Source organism: Vulpes lagopus, chromosome 4, assembly GCF_018345385.1.
Source record: "Vulpes lagopus strain Blue_001 chromosome 4, ASM1834538v1, whole genome shotgun sequence".
Classification (NCBI taxonomy): Eukaryota; Metazoa; Chordata; class Mammalia; order Carnivora; family Canidae; genus Vulpes; species Vulpes lagopus.
Genome location: NC_054827.1, coordinates 117,268,297 through 117,292,015, shown reverse-complemented (window position 1 = coordinate 117,292,015; position 23,719 = coordinate 117,268,297). Strand labels below are relative to the sequence as shown.

Genomic DNA, 23,719 nt, shown 5'->3' with positions numbered 1-23,719 from the left:
GAATTTGACCACTGAATCTTCATCGATGAAGGGGAAACCACCTTACAGGAGGCCGAGCACAGGTGTTGGTTTGATCCAACCGTTATTTATGCAACACGTATGGTCACTGTCCGGGACCGAGCTGTCCATGTGGCTAGGGGAGAACAGACAGACAGTCATACAGTGAGTGCAGACTTCAAATGGTGATGTGTTCCGAGGGGGGACGTCGGGAGGCTGTGCACACAGTAGCAGGGACCCCTTGATCCCGGGTCGGAAGTGGTCGGGGAGCAGGGCAAAGCCTCTCAGAGAAAATGATGCTCAAACTGGGATGGGAAGATGTGGACGGAGATCCGTGATGGGTAGGGCCTGAGAGTGTAAAGAACAGTCCCAACTGTGGGGACAGCACGGGGAAAGGCCCGGTAGTGGGCAGGTGTCATCGAGTCTGGGGAGGTGACAAGGACTGTGACATGTGCTGCAAGGGGAGGCTGGGCCAGTAACAGCCACAGGGGGCCACAGTACACCTAGAACTTACTAGGAGCCTGAGGAGTAGTCCTCCCTGAAAGAATGCTAACAGGTTCTGATTGGCATATTTATGCATCAAGACTTTTTGGGTGCAGGGGAGGAAATTTGTTTTGTTTTGTTTTTGGAGTCCAAGAAGAAAGGGAATGAGTGTTTGTTTACATACCATAGGAAGTGCTGTGTGAAGTAACTTCACACATATTTCTTATTTAATCCTTCATGACAAGCCTTTATTTATTGATTTATTTATTTGGCTTATGGATGTTGGATTGTTGAAGTCTGTCCTTCCTTCAGTGGAGCATCCTCGCTCCTCTGGCAAGCATCAGTGCTCTGTGGTTGTGTGTAGGGGTCTGTTTCTAGACTCTGTGCTGGCCCACTGACATCATGGTCTGTTCATATGCCATTTAGTGTAGCTTTGTCATGAAAGCAGGTTGTGTTCATCTTCCTCCTTTGTCCTTTTCCACAGTTACTTTGGCTCCTCCCGGAGCATTTCCACATGAGTCACAGAATCAGCTTGCCTGATCCTACAGAGAAGCCCTATGGGAGCTTGATTGGGGTGCATCAAATCTACAGATCAGTTTGGCAAGAACAGATATCATTTTGCATCTTGTGCCCCCATGCAACTTCTCATCCCTCCATTTACCTGGTTTTCCTTGGATTTCTCTGAGCATTATCTTGTTATTGTCAGTATATGGCCCTTGCACATCTGTCAGATTTATCTCTTAAGTACTTTGTACTTTTTATGCCAATGTATGTGGGTTTTTTTAAATTTCAATTTCTGATTGTTCAGCGATAGCATATGGAAATAGAATTCTTTTTCTTGCCTGATTGTACTCTCGGACCTTTATCATTCGTGGAATATAATGTAGAACAGAAGTGATGAAAGTGGACATCTTTGTCTTTTTCTGCTCACACACAGAATTTAGTCTTTCATCATTAAATCCTAGGCCAGCTTGAGTTTTTCATGGTTGTCTTCTATCAGCTTGAGTAAGTCCTCTTCTGTTCCAGTTTTGCTGAGTATTTTATTAGGAATGGATGTCAGATTTTGTCCGATACTTTGGGGGCACCTATCGTGATGACAGTGTGGTTTTTCCTTTGTAGTGTGTTCATGGAGGTGAATTACATTGTTTGATTTTTGAGAGTGAAGCCAATCTTTCATGCCTGAGATAAAGCACTTGGATGATGATGTACTACACTCTGTGTATGTTACTGGATTTGACTCGCTGACATGTTGTGTAAGGAATCTTGTAGCTGGTTCACAAGGGATGTGTCTGTGGTTTCTTCTCTGCTGTCATGATTTCACTGTCTTCTCACTGGCGTTGACTTGTGTGAGAAACCCAGTGTCATCCTCGTCTCTGTCCCTCTGCACAAAATACCTCTATTCTGGTGTTAAGGTTTTTCTTTCTTTTTTTCTTTTCTGTAACTGGTGTTGAACAATTGCATTACGGGTTGCCCTAGTGTGGTTTTCTGATGTTTATTGTACTTGGTGTTCATTTAGCTTCTGTAATCTTTGGGCTTAGGTTTTCATTGTATTTATAAGAAATATCAGCTTTTCATTCTTCAGATGTTTCTCCTGTTCCCGTTTTTCCTTACTCTTTCTGGGGCTCCAATTACAAGTATATTAGACTGAACGAGTTCCCCCACAGCTCACCGATGCTCATTTTATTTCTTTAAATCTCTTTTATCAAAAAAAAATCTCTTTTATCTCTGTGTATTTCATTTTAAAAAATAGGTTTTTTTGGTTCTCTGTGTTCAAGTTCACTAATCTTTTCTTCTGAAATAGCTCATCCGCCCTTTTTTCCATCTTGTATGTTTCCACCCTGAGACCTTGCAGTTTTCACATCCAGAATTCCCATGTTGTGCTCTTCTTCTAATCTCCCCATTGGTGTTTGACCCTCAGGGGGTTCCCTCATAGGCACAGGCTGATTGGCAGCCTGATCCTGGGCATCTCCCACTCTGGCTATCCTTCCTGGGAATCCCAGCTGCTGCTGCCCCACTGGTCCCTGGGGGGCATGCCCTCCACTCCCCTGGCTTAGGCTGGGCCTGTCTGGTCTGCCAGGCTACAGCCCAGAAGTGCTCTCCAGCTCTCTAACAACATCACCGTTGACTGCCCTCATTTGGGTTTCGATTCTGAAATCATGTTTTTCACCTACAAGCAATCTTTCCTGGTCTTGAGTCATTTTCTTTTTACTTATGGAAGCTCTTCTCCACATTACTGAGATTGGATATTTCAGTATCACCTGCTCACTGGAATGTGTTTCGTGAGGGGTGATTTGTTGTAATTTCTCAGATGACTTCTTTGTTATATGCTGTATCTTCTCATGCCTTCATTTAATCTTCCCCCTTCCTCACCTTTTTATTCATCCTCTGTTCCTAATGCGTGTGAAGAGTTGAAATGGGTTTGGTTGGTGTGTATTTCTTTGAAACTTACCTTTTCTAGAATGGGGCCGGTTGTCGGGGGCAGGGGGCACTGGGAGGCTACGTCAGGCAGAGGTGGCCGTGGCAGCCCAAGATGGGCAGGGGTCTTGCCCTCCTCTTCACGGGGCAGGTTGGCTGCTGGGAGTCAAGGTGACGTGAAAGCTCTGCCCCTGGCCTCTCTTGTCCAAACCCTGGGACACTTTTCTGCTTCCTGACTCCCTGGTCTCTTTCCTGCTTGCAGTTTTGGAGGCTTCTGAAGGGGGATCCTCATATCTATTCCCAGGCAGTCCCTCCCTTTGTATTTGTTGAACCACAGGGCTGCTCAGAGTCACCCCCATCCCATACTGCCTGTGCTGCTCCTTGCAAAAATCCCTCCATGTTTCAGATCTAGTCAAGGCCCTTTACACTGTTTTTCTGTGTAGATGCAGATTTTTGTTGCTATTTTTGTATATTTTTTTTAATCATTTCATTAGCTATTTGCAGGGGAGGCCAGGCTTGACCTGAAACTGCCTTCTGGAAGGACATGTCAGCCTGGGCTCCTTCCACACACCAGGCGGCCTTTCTGCAGCCAGGGAGGGAGAGGAGGGTTAATCATTTACCGGTAAAATAAAAGCCCTCTGGCTTGAGTTTCTGGCATTTTTGTAGCATGATATCCAGAGAGGAATGTATTTCTTTAAAGCACATCCCAGCATATTCTAAGCGGGAGGAAGCATTTGTACTTTTGTCCGCTGATTAAATAGCAGGATAGGCCTGGGCTGGGGGAGGCTGGGGGAAGGGGTGATAGGGGGGTTGCAGGGAGATGGGGGAGGTTTGGGGGGACGGGATGGGGTGGTGTCCAGTTTGTAACGCAGAGCAGAGATGCTGGCAGCCCTCCCACAGGCATTCTGCCCGGAATGTGCGCCCCAGAGAAAGTTAGCAATCTGTGGCCTTTCAGAGGGTTGTGTGAGCAGGGTTGTCAGTGGCAGAGGCGGTACAGCCTGTCACCCACCATGGAGCTCTGCTTCTCAGCATGGATTTGCTCCAGGATTAATCCTGGCCTTGTGACTGCGGTAGATGGTTGTGTCCATTATGCTGTGTGCAGACTTGCTGCCCGCCTCTTGCCTCCAGAGTATCTCCTTAGCACCGTCCCCAGATGGTGGGGTGGGAACAGGGAAGGATTGACACACAAATCAGACTGCTTAGCTGAAAGGCGCCTCTGATTGTCAGTGAGGCCTGTTAGTCGCAGTGCTCAATCCCTGCTGCCAGCCCTAAGCATGGGTCCGTTTGTGTTTGCTGTCCCACAGCCATAGGCTGGAGCCCTAACCCGGAGGAGGGATGGTTCCCTGCAAGCCCATCCCTCCTCCCCAGAAACGTTTCCATCTCCGGGATGGCCAGGAGCACTGATTACCTCCGAGAACGTGATTGCTGTTGCTGGTGCTCCTGGCTTCCAGTATCCTTTGCAGCAGACTGGCCAGGACTTGATCCCCAAGGCTGGGCATCTCTCTCTCCCTGTCTCAGAGATGGGCAGCGTTAAATATTAATGCTAGTCTTACAAATGTTTGCTTCTAAAGTCTAAATTATTGATAGTCTTACATTTAAAATATAAATCATGTGAATTTCCCCAGATGGTTGTGAGGCAGTTAGCAGTTGTGCTTTGATAGTATGCTGTGCACGGACGGATGGGTCTTTCAGAAGCATGCTTCCTACATACTGCAGTGCCTGGCTCTCCTGCCTCTGGCCCAGTGACCACAGGGAAGCCCAAGGCTTGGTTCCTCTGTGTGCATCCACCAGTCCAGCCTGTGTCACCAGCTCCTCTCCCACCAGGCTCCAGCCAGATGGGACCTAGCCTCATCCCCAGACCCCCCTGCCCACCAAGAGCTTCCGTGTCCCCCCTCGTGACAATATTGTTTTGAAGAAAAGAATCTATTTCTCTATGTGGTTTATTCCCATCCCAGAGATGTGGGGCTGTGTTTTGTAATCCATTTTGCCCAAATTCACCCCACTGGCCCCATTCACATACCACCCTGTGATCCCCTCCCAGCTTGATTGTAAGCATCCTATGTGGTGCAGGAGAAGCCTGCCAGCATATGATCCAAGAGGGTAGAGAGTAACGTAGCCTACAAGTCGGGTAAGGGAGCTTCCCTCGGTCCCTGCTATAACCATGTGTCCTGTCTCACAAAACCCTTTTGAGACTCCAGCACTAGCCTCCCTAGTGAATAAATGGCTGTGGTCTGGCCAGTGGGACACACACACAGCCTGACTTTTGTTGGATATGAGCAGCTCTTCCCTGCCTAGGAACCTGAACCTCTGCCACTAGACAGGTACCCTGTCTTCTTATAAGATGATAGACTCCATGAGCATCTTCATGTGTCCCAGGTACCCCCTGTTGGGGGTCATGGTGGGCAGTATATTCACAGGCTCCTTGGGGGTCCCTCTCCTGGTTATTCAGTCAAAATATATGTGAGTTCTGCTGGGAAGGGATTTTACAGAAGTAATTAAAGTCCCAAATTAGTTGACTTTAAAAAATGGAGATCATCCAAGTAGGTCTGACCCAACTGGGTAAGCCGTTATAAAAGGCAAAGAATTTTTTCTGGTTGGTGACAGAAGGAAAGTCAGAGATTCTGAGCACAAGAAGGACTCCTTTGGCTTTGAGGAGGAGGGGGCTGTGAGCAGAGGTTTGGGGGTGGCCTCCCAGGAAGGACCCCATCCTGGAGACCCACAAGGAATGGGGTTCCTCAGGCCACTAAGGGTGAGGAACTGAATCTGCCAGGAACTCAAATGAGGCTAGAGACAGGTTGCACCTGCCCCCCAGAAACCCCAGATGAGAGCCCAGCCCAGCCTCATAGGGCCCTGAGCAGTGAGCCAGTCAAGCCCACCCGGGATATGGACCCAAACAACTGTGAAGTGATGAGTGGGTGTTGTTTTTAGTATCTGGGTTTGTAGGAATCTGATACATGCCTGTGGAGACAAGCGTGGGTACCATTCTGTTCAGGGCAGTGGTGTTCCCTGGGCCATAGTGGGTCCCCAGAAGAATAGATGGGGCGCCTGCTTGAGCTGCTTACAGACTGTCCCCACCACTAAAGGGTTAGACGTGGGTTTGGAAGAGCCCAGCACCGTTGCCAGGACGACGACGGGTGTATTCTTGATGGGGAAGTGCAAAGCAGAAAAGCTTTTTTCCCCAGAGGAAAAATTTTAATTTGGATTTGGATTTTGTTTGATTTTGTGGTCTCACCTTCACATTCATCTCCAAGTATATGTAGTGTGCGTGACAGGTTGCACTCTTCAGTGTGACTCCCATGGTGCTCCTAGCCATGGTCAGTGGCCATGCTCCTGGCATGGTCAGCCTGGCGTGGTTCAGGCTGGAGCGGCCAGGGGGCAGCCACCCCTCCACTGGGGGCTCCGGGGGCTCCTCAGAATGGGGCTTTCTGACTCTGCCTGGGTGTTAACTCCCCATTTCCCGAAACACTGCAGGCCTGTGCTCTTTGGGAACCTGTCTGCCAAACCAGGGACTGCACTGCCGGCACACCGCTTCTGTGGGGCCTTTAGAGAACTGGCCACGGCCCCGACAGACAGGGGCACACCTGGCTGGGAGCAGGGGAGCCTGAGTGACAGGCGGGAGGCGCTAGGCGGCCTGGAGCCCAGCCAAGTTTTTCCACCTTCTCGGGGCGGGATCCGTGTCTCACGCCGATTCTCTCTGCTGTCATCTTGTTAAAGAGGGACCATATGTATATAATCTGTCATCCAGACCCGAGCACTCTGGGGATGAAAAGAAGCTCTCCTAGTAACCGTGCTGGGCCAGCAGGCAAAGACAGGACTGCCCCAGGCCGGCCCTGCAAGTGCTCAGTTGCCACACCTGCCCTTTGGGGTGCTGCCACCCTGATAACTCCACCCATGTGCACATGCAGACCCCCTCCCTCCCGTGAATCTCCTGAGACTGGCTCGCCTCATCTAAAGGTGTCTACAAAAGCCAAAGAAAAAACTGAAAAAGCAATAAATACCCACACAAGAATTACCAAAGAAGAAAACCGCCTGGGATTTTCACAGCCCAGGTGTGTGAGGCTGAAGCAGGTGTGTGAGGCTGACCCCTTGCCCCTCTCCGCCCTGCTGCTGGGGTCTGCTGGGGGCTCTCCCCCTCTCTGCCGAAGGGGAACAGTTGCCCGAGCAACCGCTGCCGTCAGGAGCATGGACTCTTCCTCAGATCCCCATGGTAAGGCCAGTCTTGGCTGAGTTGTTTGGGGTCTCTGGCTTCAGTTTGCTTTGAGAACTCCACACCATAGCCTGAGTCTAGCAGAGGGTGGAGGTGGGGCAAAATGAGAGGCCGCGTTGTTCACAGAGAATCTAAAACAATACTAAAGCCTACTCTAAGTTAACCTGCTTTTTATCATCACCACAGACCAGCAGTTCTTGGAAAATGATAGAATATTTGTCCCCTCTGGGGCTGGCCACTCGCAGGGCCCTTCTCTCTACTGTATCCTGGTGCATCACTGTAACCTACTTCCAGGGTTGGGATGCAAATCACATACACACTTTTTTTTTTTTTTTTTATTGTTGTACTAAGGACTTTTAAAACATTTAAATTCAATTAACTGATACATAGTGTATTATTGGTTTCAGAGGTAGAGTTCAGCGACTCATCAGTCTTAGATCACAGTGCTCATTCCATCCCATGCCCTCCTTCATGCCCATCCCCCATTTACCCCATCCCCCACTCCCATCACATGAAATTATACACAGAAAATGTCTCCTGATATATGGCTCTTAATAAAATCCAAAATAAAAGTTAGTCCTTTATCCTTCCTCTTTTGTCAAAGGCCAGAGATGGTTGCATTCATCTGTGCTGTCTGGTTGTAAGTGACAGAAACTAACATTGAATTAGTTTAGGTTTTAAAGAGCGGATCTATTGGCACCAGAGATTTGAATACCGTGGCGGTATTCTTTCACCAATTAATGCCTTCATTGCTTTCTTAGAGTCAGTTTCATTGTCCTAGATCTAGTTCTTCGGGAAACTAGTCATTGCTGCTGAAAGAACTATGCTCACATTCCTACGGAAAAAGGAAGAGGAGAGGTGGGAATGGTCATGTCTTGCCTGTGGAGGACTCTGATTGGCCTGACTGGAGCATGTCCTAGCTTGGGACCCAATCACTATGGACAGAGGGGGGATGAGGTAGTAGGACTGATCCAGCCTGTGATAGGTATCCAGCTATCAACCAATCACTGTGGGCAGGAGGTAGGTGAGGTGCTGTGATTGGTCCAACCTGTGTCAAGTGCACCACCATCAACCATTCATTATGGCCAGGGAGGTGGGATGGTGTAAGAAGATGGCAAATCCTTTCCTGATATTCAGAATAAAGGAATAGCACAAGAGCATTGTAATGGGGGCAGTCTGGGTGCATAGAGTAACAGGTGTCCCTGGGCAACTCTGCTGCCCACCCAGAGCCCCAGAGTAGTGGGAGGCTCAGTGGATGCTGCTTTTGCTCTACTTTGTTCTGGAGTGGGCCCCACGTGCACTGCCTGGATCCCTGTGCTGGGGGTGTGTTCGTTTCTGTGTGCACAGCTGCTTACGTGGCCCGGGTCAGCCTTTGAGAACAAGAACACGTTGTCACTGGAACAGCAACCAAAGTCCCTTCCAGCCTCTGGGCCCCCATTCAGGGGGCCACACGTCTTTGGAACAACATCAAATAGTGTCCATCATGAGATCTTTGCTTTGCTTTGGTTGCTAATAATTTTCTCTTGTTTTCCTCCTTTCCTGTCTTGCTTTTTCTTCTTCTTAAACCAAGATAAGATGTTTCCAGTTTTCTTAAGGATTCTTTTGATGAAATACTTCTAATTTATATTTGTACTTCTGCTGTAGCCTGGGGAGCTGTTTTATGAAGCACAAAGCCTTCTTTTGTGATCTTATCCAAGACAAACTTCTGATTCTTCTTTTTTTAAAAGTACTGCTGATCTAAATAATACTTAAAAATCAGCTTCCTGAAAACAATGACAGAAGGCCCAGCGGAATCTGTGAGCATTCTTCTAAAGTAGGAGTCAGCAAATGTTTTTTGTCAAGGGCCAGGTAGTTGAGATGTTTGGCTTTTATGAGTCATATAGATCCTTTCGTGACCACTCAGCCCTACCATTGTAGCACGAAAGTAGCCGAGATAATAAATCAGTGAAAGTCTGTGACTGGGTCCCAATAAATATTTAAGTAACAGGGAGTGAGCCAGGTCGGGGGGTCAGATGTCACAGTCTCCCAACTCCTGTTCTAAAGCATTTCATGCTTTCGACTTAGAAAAATGATTGTTGAGAACCTTGAGATGTGTCATAATTCTTGCGGGGTCATGGAGTGGAAACACAGACTTCGGCCCAGGGTTCCCTGCGAGTTCATGTGGGGCTGGGAGGGACCAGGTGTTGCTGTTGACAGCCTATCCTCATGTGATGCAGTAATTCCATGTTTAGGATTCTATCCTAAGATGGTTGGCATATCATTTTTTCCAGCCAGTTACTTACCACAGCATTGTTTGCCATGTAGAAAACTGGGACTACCTTCATATTCAACAGTAAATCGTCTATGCAAAATGCTATTACAGAGACTTTCAAGTAATGTTTATAGTTAAATTTTTGTGTTGATGTTGTGATGTAAGGTGAAAAAATACATACTGTAGCACCTCAATTAATTAAAAGAAAGAGCAAGCATGCATAGAAAAAGATTTTCCGGAAACATGCCCAAATGTTAATAGTGGTTTTCCCCAGGCAGGAAGATTATCTGGGATTTTTACTGTCTGTGTGTGTGTGTGTGTATTTTATTTTTCCAAAAGACCACTTTAGTTTTAGACTAAAAGCACTCTGAGGGGAAAATAAGTAGTTCTTCAACCTTTTAGCCCAAGATAGTGTTCTATGCAGAATTCTAGAACCTTCTAAAATGCCCTCTTCCCTTGAGAAGTCTGGAGACCAGGGCTGGGCTGACTTTAGGGCAGCCTTCCTGACCTGTGACATTCCAGTCCAGGACACTGTCATCTGGGGGCTCACAGAGTTGCTGCCTAGACTTCTATTGCTGCTTGTATCTCATTCTTAAAGGGGGTTGATTGAGCTTCTACACATAAGTCATCAGAGCTCCATATAACCTTCTGAGCAGACATTTTGGTCACATCTCCCAGATGAGGGAACATGGAGTAGCCTGCTCATCCCCCCACAACCTGGTCGGGCAGGGGCTGTGCCTCTGATTCTTGCTGCCTCTTCATTCTGGAATAGGATACTTCAGGATTGGGCTATGCCCTTCTCTGGATTTGTGCATCAAATCCAGAAAAAATATCTTCCCACAGCTGCTGGTTATATGGGAAGATTCCTGGGGCCTCTTGGCCAGAGCTGGCCATGGTGTCCAAGGGCCCTGCTTGCTCTGAGGTTGGATCTACACCTGGAGGGAAACTGATAAGTGTTGAGGGTTCGGACGCTGGCCTCTTGCTGAAGCAGAGGACCAGAGTGGGAGGACTGCACACATGTTTGAATGTAAAACTTCGGATGGAAGCATTGTAGATGCCTCAAGTTCCAAAACATCATGGTGGGAGAGGTGGCTGCCATGGGGAGGAGGGCAGCTGCTGAGTGGGGGTGTTGAGGGGTCTTCTACATGGGTGCTGGGACCAAGTCAATGATGGCAGGTCTGGAGGTGAAGAGAGAGAGAGGAGTGACAAGCCGGAGTCACAGAGCAGGAGATGGGAGGTAGGGAGACAGAGACATAGCAGGTGCGCCAGGCGGACTCGTGAGTTTTGAAGGAGCTGTGGGTTAATGACAGAGTGTGGATGGGCTCTGGGGACTGAGGAAGAAGCACAGCTGCTTCTGACCACTTGGCATGTGGGCTGTGGGAGGGTCCACCCCCTCTCTTGAAGAGGTGCTGCAGGGCAAGCAGTTGGTCAGGTTGGCTGGCCAGCTTGGGGTTCAGGGAACTTCCCAAGCCGAGGGTGTAGGAGTGAGTTTGGTGCAGGATGGGCATTGCAGAGTGTGTCCTGAGGAGAGAGGGCAGGAGGGGAGCAGGGGGCATGGGGCATGGTTGAGGAGTGCACAGGTGAGAGCTGGCTGTGTGGCTGGGAGTTCAGCCCCCACCAAGGGGAGCAGGCTGGGGTGGGGGGCACCCGGGACAGCGCTGCAGCAAGTCCTCTGGGTGAGGTTGAGCTCTGGAAGGAGGCTGCCTTGTGCTTCGAGGGACCCACTGGGACCCAAGCTGGGCATTCGGACCCATGGGTTGAAGCCGACCTGAGATTTCTGTGGCCAGGAGAGAAGACGGGGGGTGAGGGGTGAGGTGGTAAGCGTAGCAGCCCCATCTCCATGTTCCCTGCCTTTGGGGGAGCCCCGTTTGCAAGTAAGCCTGACACCCAGTTGCCGGTGGGACGCAGAGTGACCCCTAATCCTCTTCCCTGGGACTCACTGCCCAGTGGTGGGGGTAGCCGCTTGCCTCCATACATCTCCACTGCTTTGAGGGGGCTTTCTGTGCCCGAGAAAGCCAGAGAGGCTCACAGACAAATAAACGTGGGAGCGGCTGTCTCTGGGGTCCTGACAGCAGATCATGGAAATGTGTTTTCTCATTTCCTCGTATTCCACGGCTCATGTGTTACGCAGCTGTGATTTATTTTCAGAGCACACTTTGGAATTTGACAGACTCTCCTGCTGGCCTGCTTCACAGCTGAAACCATTTGCCATTTGGTAGATGATAAAGCAAGTGACAATTTGCAATGAAACAGCCACAAGAAGAAGCCGTCTGTGCGTGAGACAGACAGGTGTCCACCCTGGGGGTATAGCCAGCATAGACCCGCCAGCCACCCGGGGCCTCCCTCTTAGTGGTGGGGGCCTGGGTAGATGGATCATGCCTAAGGATGTCGGGGCAGCAGTGGGCACCTCCGTGACCACTGGCCTCCTGAGTGCAGCCTCCCTGCCGCTGCTGTGGGTGCCAGGGGAGGACAGCCTATGAGGCTCCAGCTCCAACCCATGGAGACAGAGCCCCCCTGGTGCCGGAGTGGGTAGAACGGGAGGTGACCGCCCTGCCCAGAGCACACTCACCTCCACTCCTCCCTGCTGGAGTACCTAGACCACACCTTCAGGGAGGCCTTCTTCAAGGCCCTTTAGATTTCAAGTGATAGGAACCCATTCAACTATTTATTGCAAAGGATTGGGTCTGTGGTCGCATGTTTACTTTTCTGCTGCTTTATTTCTGTTTATAGCATTTATCCCCACCTGACCAAGTCCCCCCTCCCTCCCCACCTTCCCATTCTGTTCTTTGGTTCTTTTGTCTGTCCACCTGCTGGAGTATCACGGCCTCTGCCTGTTTCACTCCATGGTTTCAGTGGTGGCCAACATATTGGAGGATTTAGTAAATACAAGGCTAACTTGTGACAATAAGGATGAAATAGGCAGGCAAAGGGAAGGAGGCCCAGAGCCTCAGGAAACAGAGTGATACACAGGGACGGGGATGGGACAGCAACTTGCTCTGAGCTCGTGGGATTGGAGCAGGGTTGGGGGGTGAGGAGCAAGCAGGGGTGGGGGACAGGTTCAGCCCAAGAGGTGAGCAGAGGCCAGATCTGGGGGCTCTTCACAGTGGGCTGCAGGAGTTGGAGTTTATTGTGAATTAGTAGTGGGGAGCATGAAAGGTTTTCAAGGAGAGTGACATGATCGTTTGTTTGGAGTCTGCCAGGAACCTTACCCTCACTGCGTTCCTCACGTGTACAAACTGCAGGGCATCATGGTAATCCCGAGTGGGAGATCTGACACCTCCGTTTTGCAGAAAAAGAAAAAACAAAGCAAAACATGGACGAGCAAAGCTGAGTGTCCAGATCACATGAGTGACAGAGCCGTGGCCACATTGTGTTTTCAGTGGAGACTTTGTGGGATGCAGAGGGTGGGCGGCGGGGGCAAGGCCCAGGCAGGACGGCTGCCCGCGCAGGGGTGCAGGGAGTAGCACCAGGCTCAGGTAGTGGCGATGCCGCTGCAGGAAGGGCACAGGCCAGAGACATGCGGGAAGCAGAAGTGATAGAAGGTTTGTGACTCATCAGAGGCGGAGCGGGTTTTTCATATTCTTTATTTAAGAAGTGTTTATAGAGCACTTTCTACGAGCCACGTGGTGTTCGCTGTTCTATCACATTAGCCCATTTACTCCTCCCGACAACCATCTGAGGGGGGAGGTACTAGTGTTCCCCTCATTTTATGGATGAAGAAGCAGAGGCACAGACACGTCAGGTCAGTTGCCCAGGGTCACACAGTAAGTGAAGCAGCAGGGTTGGAAGTGAGGTCCGTCCTTGCTCCTGGCTCTGGATTTCTGGCTCGAGCCGTGGAGGAGTGCAGGGCTGGTGACCCGGACAGGGATGGGGGAGGAAGGGTGGCTCTAGGTGCTATGGACAGGACAGTGGGTTTGGTTCTGGACCCACAAACGTGGGGTATCTGAGATGCCCCAACAGGTAGATAACACGGGAGCTTCTGAGAGAGATCCTGCTGGAGGTGCTGTCTTGGTGTCGTCAGCAGCTCTGAAGGTGGTGGAACTGAGAGCCCCTGAGGGTCTGGGGGAGTGTGGGACAGAAGGGCACAGGCCCCTGAGTGCCACCACCAGGGGAGGACCGGGAAGAGGAGCTGCCACAGGGCTGAGAACCAGCAAAGGGGAGGCAGGAGAGAGTGGTGTCCAGGGTGAGAAGAGTCCGAGAAGAGGGACAGGTGAGGGCAGAGACCAAGTCGAGAGGGACTGGTTAGTATCTGTTGAGTTTGGCCACAAATGGGGCCCTGGTGGCCTTGACTGGAGCAGCCTGTGGGGCGGGGAGCTGAGGCTTCAGGACAGGTGTGGAGCTGAGCGGGGACAGAGCCCAGGGAGCAAGAGGATGGGGTCTCAGCATCGTAAAGGGTTTTTCTCTGCTCCCCAACCAACCAGTGACCATAATCTGATGGCGTTTGAACACTGGGCAGAGTAGCCGTGGGAAGGGGCCGGGTGGGAAGCGTCTGGTGCACCCACGGTAGGGAGGGGATGCAGCGTTCTTGTGCAGTGGGAACAAGGTACGTGATGGATGGGCATCAGTCTGTAAACGTTTTGTCATAGAAACGGGAATAGAGGTAAACAATTCATACTAGCACATCACTTAATGCCATTGTTGCTGCAAAGTCCTTCCACGGATGGGTGCAAACAGTCCAGTTTAGCCAGCGTGTGCACTGCACCAGGCACCGTTGGCTGTTTCCACTTGGTGCCTTGCTGCAAGGAACGGAGGTCAAGGTCAAGGTCAAGGGCATGCGAGTATAGTGTGGCAGGTGTTACAGATGTATCTCCTCCACTAGCCATGAGGATACCTTGTTCATGTTTGCATCTGCAGAGCCTCACAAGAGGCCAGCTCTGCAAAAACACTAGATAAATATTGAGCGAGGCCATGGATGAGTGGGATAGAAAGGGGGAGAGAGCTCCATGTGAGGTGGCCTGAGAAGGCTTCCCAGGGTTGTGATGTCAGGATGGTAGTGCATGTGGAGCAGAGTGTGGACTTGTGGCGGGAGGCGCATGTCTGCAAATGTGTCGCCCTTGGAGACACGGACGTGGTGGGCTGTGTGCGGAGCTGCGTCACCCTGCCTGGAGGCCACTGCTTGCCCAGCTCACTGAGCACCCAGCACCGGGCTCGTTGGAATGGAGGTTCACCCTGTGTGCCAAAGACACACGAGTGTCAAAGAGGCGCAGGAGAGAAAGAATGCAAAACATGCTGCTGACGTTTTACATATTGGAATGGTGACGTTTCAGATACGTTATTGAAAGCAATTCACCTGTTTGTTATAACTTTTTGAAAAACGTGTCTCCTAGACCATGTAAGGTTACATAGGTGGCTCTCATGACCCTTCTCTTGGGCAGGGTAACGGGATGTGTGGCAGAACCAGGGTGGAGGGGTGGGCAGGGCAGTGTTCTAGAGTACTCTCTGAGGACCCTCTGGAAGTGCTGCCTTTCCAGCCCAGGTGGGCCGCCAGACATGTGCTGTCTACACAGCCGGCGGCCATAAGGGAGGTACAGGGACAGAGGGAACACTGGGAGCCAGTGAGTCTCAGTGGAAGGATGGCAGGTGAGCAGAGGAGGTGGAGACACAGGTGGGGATGCAGGGATGACAGGAGGGAGGGACTCCCATGTGGCATCTGGAATTCTGACCTTCATTTCCACATTGATGGCACATTTGCTGATGTCGGGGAGGAGTGGTGGTACTTGTACTGGTGGTCTTGGACAGGGATGGAGGGGATGGAGGGTCCAGTGCTAGAGGGGACGGAGGGGGTCATTGCTGGAGGGGATGGAGGGACAGGTGCTGGAAGGGATAGAGGGCCTAGTGCTGGAGGGGATGGAGGCACAGGTGCTGGAGGGGGTGGAGGGGCCAGTGCTGAAAGGGGTGGAGGGACAGGTGCTGGTGGGGATAGAGGGGGCTAGTGCTGGAGGGGATAGAGGGGTTAGTGCTAGAGAGGGTGGAGGGGCTGGTGCTCGAGGGGGTGGAAGGGCCAGTGCTGGAGCCATAGGCACAGGATGATTAATGTCCAGAGGTGGTCATCACCAGGGTGGGCAAAGTTGGTTAGGGGTGCATGGTGGCAGGACAGCCAATGGCCCAGCTGGGGTCTCTGGGGGATGAAAGGAGGAAGGAGGAGTGGAGACCAGGGGAATGGGGGTTGGGATTTGCAGCAAGGAAGTTGCTGGTGACTTTGGAGAATGCTGTCTCCGTGAAATGATGGGGAGAAAGAATCCAAGTTAGAATGACTTCAGATGGTGGCATCCGACAGAGCAGGGACAGCAGGTAGAGACGGGCCTCTGAAGAAGACGAGGCATTTAGGATTGTGTGGGTTTTGTGACTGTACATGTTTCTGGACAGAGAATGCTGGGGATCTGGGAAACAATCTGAGCAGCCCTGTTTGTCCTCATTTGCAGAGCATTTGAAGAAGGCTCTCCCCTCACACTCCCATGCCCCCATCGAAGGCAGAGGCTTATACATGTGTCCCTCTCTCTCCTAGGCCGGATCCTGGACCTGAAGACGGGGACGGTGAAGAAGGAGGGTCAGCAGTCTTCCATGAGGATGTGCATGGGCTCGAGGAGGTCCTTCATCTGCAGGATGAGGTTTGTGGCTGACGGGGAGCTGTGGCTCGGGGTGGTCCACTCCTTCTGTTCCACCAGCAGGTGCCTTCCCAGATCCTGCCAATGCCACCCATCAGATCCTGGCCACAGCTTGGGAGCTGGCGCTCTCTGTGGTCTGTCTGGGAGGGCCCTCATCCTGCTCGCTCCCCTCCTACCCTGTCTGATGTCCTGCCAGTCTCTGCTCACTCCTGGGGAGGCTCCCCTACCCTCTAGGTCCCAACTTTCTACCAATTCTTCAATCCTGTCCAGGCTCCGTATTTCTCAGTATGTTTCACATAAGATCTGTGGATTTCATACCTTCTCTTGTGTCTCCTGCACCAAATCGTACATCAGAATCGGTGTTTAATTCCAGTATTGTTGATTGTTGTTCCGGGTGTGTCATGGCTCTGTGAGCAGGTGCTGGCTGCCCGAGGATAGGGGCTTTGGGTTTTTCTTCCTGGGCCTCCCGTGACCTGCAGTGGAGTGTGGTTAGCACGTGGCTGCTGAGGATATGCCAAATGACTGTGCTCAGGGGTAGAGAAGGTTCTATCCCTGAAGAAGAAGGAACAAGGATTTTGAGACTTCAGTCGAGACCTCCCTGTATCCCGAGGTCCTGTAGGGAGGGGGGCGGTGGGAGGTGCCTGACAGGCCCGTCTGCCTGGTGTGTGCAGTTTCGGAGGCTGTAAAATGAGGCGATGGTTCTCATTCATTCAGCTACTCAACACATTTATACTGAGGGCCTGCTGGTGCCTGTGGTTTTCAAAGTGCCAGGCTTAGCACTGAATAAAGCAAATCCTGAGTGTGTAGAGCATCACTTGAGGACAGGAGACACACCATAGACAAAAGTACCAAGTAGATACAGGGAACGCCAGATGGTAGCTGTTGAGGAAAATAAAACTTAGGGGCTCACCTGGTTGGCTCAGTGGTTGAGCATCTGCCTTCAGCTCAGGGCGTGATCCCGGGGTCCTGGGATCGAGTCTCACATCGGGCTCCTGGCAGGGAGCCTGCTTCTCCCTCTGCCTATGTCTCTGCCTTTCTCTGTGTGTCACTCATGAACAAATAAATTTTTTTTTAATCTTTAAAAAATTTAAGAAGAAGGAAGTAGTAGGAGTTGTTGGTTTATGTGTTAGTTTATAGGTTGGTTAGGGGAGGACTCATTGATAAAGTGACGTTTTGAGTGGGGACATCTGGGAATATCTGCGGAAAAAAAACACCAAGTAGACGGAACAGCAAGCACAAAGGCCCTGAGGTAGGGATGTCTTGTCATGCTCAAGGAACAATAAGGCTCTCTCCCAGGAGCAGAGTGAATGGGTGGGGGAGGAGGGAATGGTCCTCAGGAAGGTCAGGATGTCAGGTTACTTACTAGCCTTTGACTTTTACTCTGAATGAGATGGGAGGCTGTTGGAGTTTTATCATGAGTGACATGTCCCGAATTATATTTAAAAATTTCACTCTGCATGCGTGTGGAGAATAAACCTCCTGAGAAAGAACAGGGTGGAAGTGAGGAGGCCATCCGTAGTAATAAGCCAGGTGAGAAATAGGCTAATAGTGACTGCGGTTAAAAAAAAAAAAAAAAAAAAAGTGCTGAGATTTCATTAGAAAGATAGGGCTAGCCTCCTGTAGATGCCTCTGGGGGGAGGCCAGGCGTCTGAGCCCCAGGCCAGGCCTGCGGCAGGGAGGCAAGGAGGAGCTGCAGGCAGGTGGCAGAGAACGAGGGGGTGCAGGACATTTCTGGGAGGAAGACGTGATCACCGCAGAGGCTCCTAATGAGTCCCAGATGAGAGGGCTGGGCCGTGCCCGACGCAGAGGCAGGACCAGCCAGAGCTAGAGCCCCCGGCAGGAGAGCCAGGCGGGCCTCCCCTTCTCCCCCAGCACCTCAGCCTCTCCCCGCTGCCCCGCACAGCGTCTGCCGAGCCCTCCTTGAGTGCCTCTCCTGAAAAGTCCTTGGGACCCACGCTGAGCTTGATGGTGTCCCTGAGCTCCTTCCCCTTCCTGCCGAGCTGCTTGAGGGTCTCGGGGTGGCTCAGGGGAGCCTCCCACAAGGCCACCCTCCCCGTTTGCTGCCACCCCTGTGACTTGCAAGGGCTGCCCGTGTTGAGAGGAGACCTACTCTGTACCCTTACACTGGGCTCTGGGGCAGCGGGCAGTTTGAGTCAGGGGTGGGTGTCCTCTCCTCAGAGCCAGAGCTGGCCCTTCTTCCAGGAGACAGGGACAGGACTCCCTCTTCCACCTGCCTCAGGTCACAAGATGGCCTTCAGGTGACAAAATACATGAGGCTACATCCAACTTAGCACTAGTGTATGCGGACAGATGGGCACGCGGGGCAGCACAATTCCCTTGTGCTGGTGTCCACCTGGAGACAAAACCCCATTGGTTTACGTGGTGTAGCCCATGGGTGCCTGGTGCCAGGTCAGGAGCACACACCCGCCCGGCATCATTCCCCGGACATTGCCAGCCACGGCAACTCTGAGTTACGGCCCCAGGCAGGCCCTGTGAACACTCTCCCTGGGAGCATCCCGGTGCCCACTTCCACAGCAGTCTCCACGCTGTGAGCACCGCCCTGTCACACAGCTCAGGCCGCCCCCTCCCTGCCCTGGCGCGCCTTAGGGGGCATGCTCCCACTGGGTTTTTGCACAACCAAGTCCACACTACCTGGATTCACCTGTGAGGTGGCAGTGCTGCCATCTACTGAGCACAGGACTTTGTCCTCCCAATAAAGTGGGTTAGTGTGAGGAAGACACCGAGGGCCACTCCAGCTCGCCCAGGCAGTGGGGTCCTGTGTCAACCCTCCCGGGGGACAGGCATGCGCTGGCAGCTGCCCCAGGTCTCAGAGGACAGGTGGACTCTTTTCTTGGCCACGTTGAGTATGAAGACATGCAGAGTGGCACCTGTCATGGAGTTGAGAACTGGTTGCCCACGTACGACTGGGTGGACCCAGCAGCAATCGACTCCTGGCCACTGTGCACCTGTTCAGAGCCTGAGATGCCACAGAGAAGAGAGGCTGGAAAGGTCCCCCCAGAGCAGGCAGTGGGATGCCTCGCATCCCCTGGTTCCCTGGGAAGGACGCTCGAAAAGGCTGTCCCTCTCTGTCCCCACTCTGCCCTTGGCTATCAGGGCCCATAGGGGTCATGTTATCCCCTCCGGGAGGGAGGGTTCCCAAGCCTGCGGCCAGAGCCAAGAGGATGTTCCTTTTTACCAGCAGGCACCATGTGTTTGGAGTTGCTGTCTCTGCTGAGGCCCGAAGAGACACTACTGCTGTCATCACCCACCTCGCTGCTTTCCCAAAAGCCACCCCGTGACACAGACGTGTATCTGTAGCATGGTGCATGCCCACAATCCCCTAGAGCCTTCCTGTTTCTCTAGCCTCCAGGCTGGGCCCCGTGCTCTGCCAAGTGGGTCACACTGGCCTGGTCTTCAGTGACAACACAGCTCAAGGAGTGCAAGGCCGAGCCTGCCCTTTGGAAGGGACCTGGCTGTTGGGTCACCTGGGCTGGTGTGTGAGGGTCAGATAAGACCCACCTATCTGGCTGTAGCAAACCTGCTAGAGTCTCTACTCACTCTAATTATTTATCAAATCGTAGGTGTGGAAATGCTCCTTTGGATCACCTCCCTCTCAACCGAATCACCACCATGAGGAAAAGGTTCAGGTCAGTAGGCTTTTCTGACATGTGTTTGGGGCCATACTGGTAGAAAGCCCAAATGCGCTGAGCTCTACGGGGTGGCAGGCTCTGAAGAGGGGCTGAGCACAGGGAGGGGTGTGCAGTGTGCACATCTGGGTCACATCAGGGCTGCATTGGGACTAGGGCTGCATGGCCTGGGAGGGAAGGGAGATGGATGCTGCTTAGCAGGACGGAAAGCAGGGTGGTAAGAAGGCAGTGTTCAAAACCACAAGGTAAGTGTGACCCCAGTAGCTCAGATCCCAGGGGAGCCATCGGTGGCCTTGCCTCCCTGTCAGGTGCTAGAAGCCATCTCATACATGCTCTTTGTTTAGGAATGGTCTTGGTCCCGTGAAAGAAGGGGAGGCCCAGTATGCTGTGGTGCACTGCACGGGATACATCAAGGCCTGGCCCCCAGCAGGTAAGCAGAAGCCACATACTCATCCCAAGGGAGTCAAATGCTCTTCATCCCTTACCCTGCTTTCCTGCTAGGGATCTATTCCCATGGAAAGAGGCAGAAAGATATTGTTATTTTTCTTCGTGGTTAGAATGTAACCATCTTCATAATTGGAAAAAATCCTACTTCTTGAAGTGGAGGTTTTTGAAAAGAGCAATCGTGCAGGGATGGTGGGAGCCTCAGCCGTTTCTGTGGTCTGTTCCCTGGAGCCCTATGTGAAGCCCAGGTGGTAGTTCACATGGTACTTCTGACCCTGATGGGGGATCCAGATGGATGGTCCTCAGTCCTCACCATGATAGATGTAGAGCTGCCATATGATGGAGGACTCCCACTCCTGGGTGCACTCAATGGGGCCCAGAGCAAAGAAACGTGCATGTAAATGTTCATAGCTGAGTTTGTGGCCATAAAGTGGAAGCAACTTGAATGTGTGCATCAGCTGATGAACAGATAGATAAAAAAGTAGAGTATCCATACAATAAAATGTTATATAGCCAATCAAGGAAGCAAAGGATTGATCCATGTTGCCATATTGGGGAGCCTGAAAAACATCATGCTAAGTGGAAGAAGCCACGCAGGCAGCATGTGGCCTGATTTCATTTCTGTGCAATATCCAGACAAGGCAAATCCTTCTAGACAGAAAGTAGACTTGTGGTTTCCGGGTGCTGGGGAATGACTGTCATGGGTACGGTGTTTCTTTTCAAGGTATTCTGAAATCAGATAGGGGCGATGGTTGCACCACTCTACCATCAAAAAAACCACTGAATTGTACACTTGATGGTGGCATGTGAGTTCCTTGTAGACAACACATCGTTGGTCTAGTGCTTTTACCCACTCTGACAATTTGCCTTTTAATTGGTATATTTAGACCATTAACATTTAATGTGATTATTGACACAGTTTGAATAATACCTGGCATGTTTTCCTATTCATTGTATTTGTTCCTTCTTTTCTTCTCCTCCTCTCTGCCTTCTCTAGTTTTCATTGAACATTTTATGGGATTTCATATTCTCTCTTGACTTAGCATATCAATTATATTTCCTTAGAAATATCTTTACTAAAAAAAATTAAAAAAAAAAAGAAATATCTTTATTGGAGAACCTGGGTGACTCAGTCAGCTGAGTGTCTGACTTTGATTTTGGCTTAGATCATGATCTCAGTGTTGTGGGATCGATCCCTTTTTGGATTCTGCACTCAGTGAGGAGTCTGCTTGAGATTCTCTCTCCCTCTGCCTTTCCCCCTGCTCCCTCCCAAAATAAATAAATAAAATCTTTAAAAAAATCTATATTATTTGCCTTAAGTTCGAAATACACATTTACAACTAATGTAAATCTACTTTCAAGTAATATTGTACCACTTCATGGGTAATGCAAGGACTCTGTCACTCGGCTTTCCTTCCTCCTCCTTCCATCTCCTGGAGTTCTGATCCCCTACAGTTCACTTATCTAATCAACCTGCACATTGTTGTTATTATTATTACTTGGAACAAACAGAAATACATTAGCTCAATTAAGAGTAATAAAAATAAAAAAGTTCATCATACCTTAATTTATTGTTTCTCTGACACTCTTTCCTTCATGCAGATCCGTGGTTTTTGTTTTTTTTTTTTTAAATCTATTTATTCATGAGAGACAGAGAGAGAGAGAGAGGGAGAAAGAGAGGCAGAGACACAGGCAGAGGGAGAAGCAGGCTCCATGCAGGGAGCCCGACGTGGGACTCGATCCTAGGTCTCCAGGATCAGGCTCTGGGCTGAAGGCGGCGCCAAACCGCTGAACCACCCAGGCTGCCCCAGATACGTGTTTCTAACCCACATCGTTTCCTTCTTCCTGAGGAACCTCTTTTAACATTTCTTACAGGACAGCTCTGCTGGTGATGAATTCTTTCTATTTTTATTTTTCACAGAAGGTCATTATTTCTCCTTCAGTCTTGAAGGATAATTTTACTGAATATAGGATTTTAGGTTAGTGCTTATTTTCCTCCAACACTTTAAATATTCTCTCATCTTGGGACTCCTGGCTGTCTCAGTCTGTTAAGGGTCTGACTCTTGATCTTGACTCAGGTCTGGATCTCATGGTCATGAGTTTGAGCCCCACATTGGGCTCCATGCTGGGTGCAGAGCCTACTGAATGAATGACTGAGTGAGTGAATGAATTTATAAATAAATAAACAAATATTCTCTCTTCTTGTTTTCATGGTTTCTGATGAGAAATCAGAGGATAACTCTTATCCTTGTGTTTTTACAGATGATGTGGGGCTTTCTTTTTTTTTTTAGTTTTCTGGCTTCTTTCAAGATTTTTTCCTTTCTCTTTGGGTTTCTGCAGAAAACCTCAGTACTTCATTTTGTTTTGCTTTTTGGTTATTTATACTGCTTGGTCATGTCTGAGCTTCCTGTGTCTGTGGTTTGATGTCATTCATTTTGAAAAATTCTTGGACATTGTTTTTCACATATTCCGTTGGTTCTATTTTCTTTTTTCTCCTTTTGGTATTGGTATTACACATGTGTTATATCATTTGAAATTGTACTATGAGTTGGGGGTATTGTGTTCTGGATTTTTGCACTCTTTTTTTCTCTTTGTATTTTGGTTTTGGGGGTTTCAATCGACATGTCTTCAGGCTCACTACTTCTTTCCTTGGCACTATCCAGTCTACTGATGAATGTATCAAAGGCAGTCCTCATTTTGACAGTGTTTGTTATTTCTAGCATTTCCTTCTGCTTTCCTCCTGGTGTTTCTGTCCCTCTACTTGCATTACCCATCTGTTTTTGCTATTGTCTGTTCTCCCATTAGAGTTCTTAACGTATTCATTATAGTTATTTTAAATTCCCTGTCTAGTAATTTCAAGGTCTGTGTCATATCTAAGTCTGGATATGAGGCTTACTTTGTCTCCCCAGGCTGTGTGTTTTCTTGCCTTTTAGCATTCCTTGTAAATCTGTGTTGAAATCCAGATGTGACATGTCAGGTAATAGTAGCCGAGGTAAATAAGTCATATTGCGAAGTTTAATTTAATGTTTGTGGGAGCTGGCTGGGTTTACGTTGGCTGTATATATGCGTATATTCAGCTTGACATATATACATATGTGTATGTATATTTTTTAATTTATGTATTTTTTATTTATATATATATATTTTTCTACTTAAACCATAATGCACAAAATTGTGGTGCTGCTTGTCTGAAGGCCCCCAGCTACACTCAAGACAGGAACTCATAAAGCACCACTGCTTCACAGTGGTCAGAGGGTGAACTTCAGTAATGTAGATGTAGAAACAGTCCTGCTCTAGAATTGCTCAGCCCCAGTGAATGTGGATGAGTCCTCAGAAGCTGAAGTCTCCACCAGGTGCAATCCAGTAATACCATGGGGTTACCTTGTCTCTGACGTGGATACTCATGTCTGTTATCCAGGGAACCTGTGAGATTCTGAGGTTCTTGTGAGAACAGGTTCGTATTGGAAGGTTGTTCGATGAAAGGCAAACGAGAAAAGGTGTGGACAGCCTGGAGAGAGACTTCCTGCAGCAGCTCAGCTCACGGAGCGCTTATGATGATGTGATGTGTGCCCGTTGCTGAGCTAGACTCTCCAGTGCCAGACATAGGCCTGTCCCTCAGGGAGTATAGAGATGTGTGGCTGGGGCCCCAGCACGTACACAGATGATCACA

The 23,719-nt window shown here is 50.1% G+C and overlaps 1 protein-coding gene across 5 annotated transcripts in view; it reads left to right on the top strand.

Moving 5' to 3' along the window:
* Positions 1–23,719, top strand: part of ARNT2 (aryl hydrocarbon receptor nuclear translocator 2) — a 157,317-nt gene that overhangs the window by 75,920 nt on the left and 57,678 nt on the right. For all 5 annotated transcript variants that reach the window (XM_041752488.1, XM_041752487.1, XM_041752490.1 and 2 more), the window contains exons 6-8: positions 15,859–15,961; positions 19,540–19,605; positions 19,950–20,035. In XM_041752488.1, the coding sequence (XP_041608422.1) occupies positions 15,859–15,961; positions 19,540–19,605; positions 19,950–20,035 (255 nt within the window). The remainder of the gene's footprint in view (positions 1–15,858; positions 15,962–19,539; positions 19,606–19,949; positions 20,036–23,719) is intronic.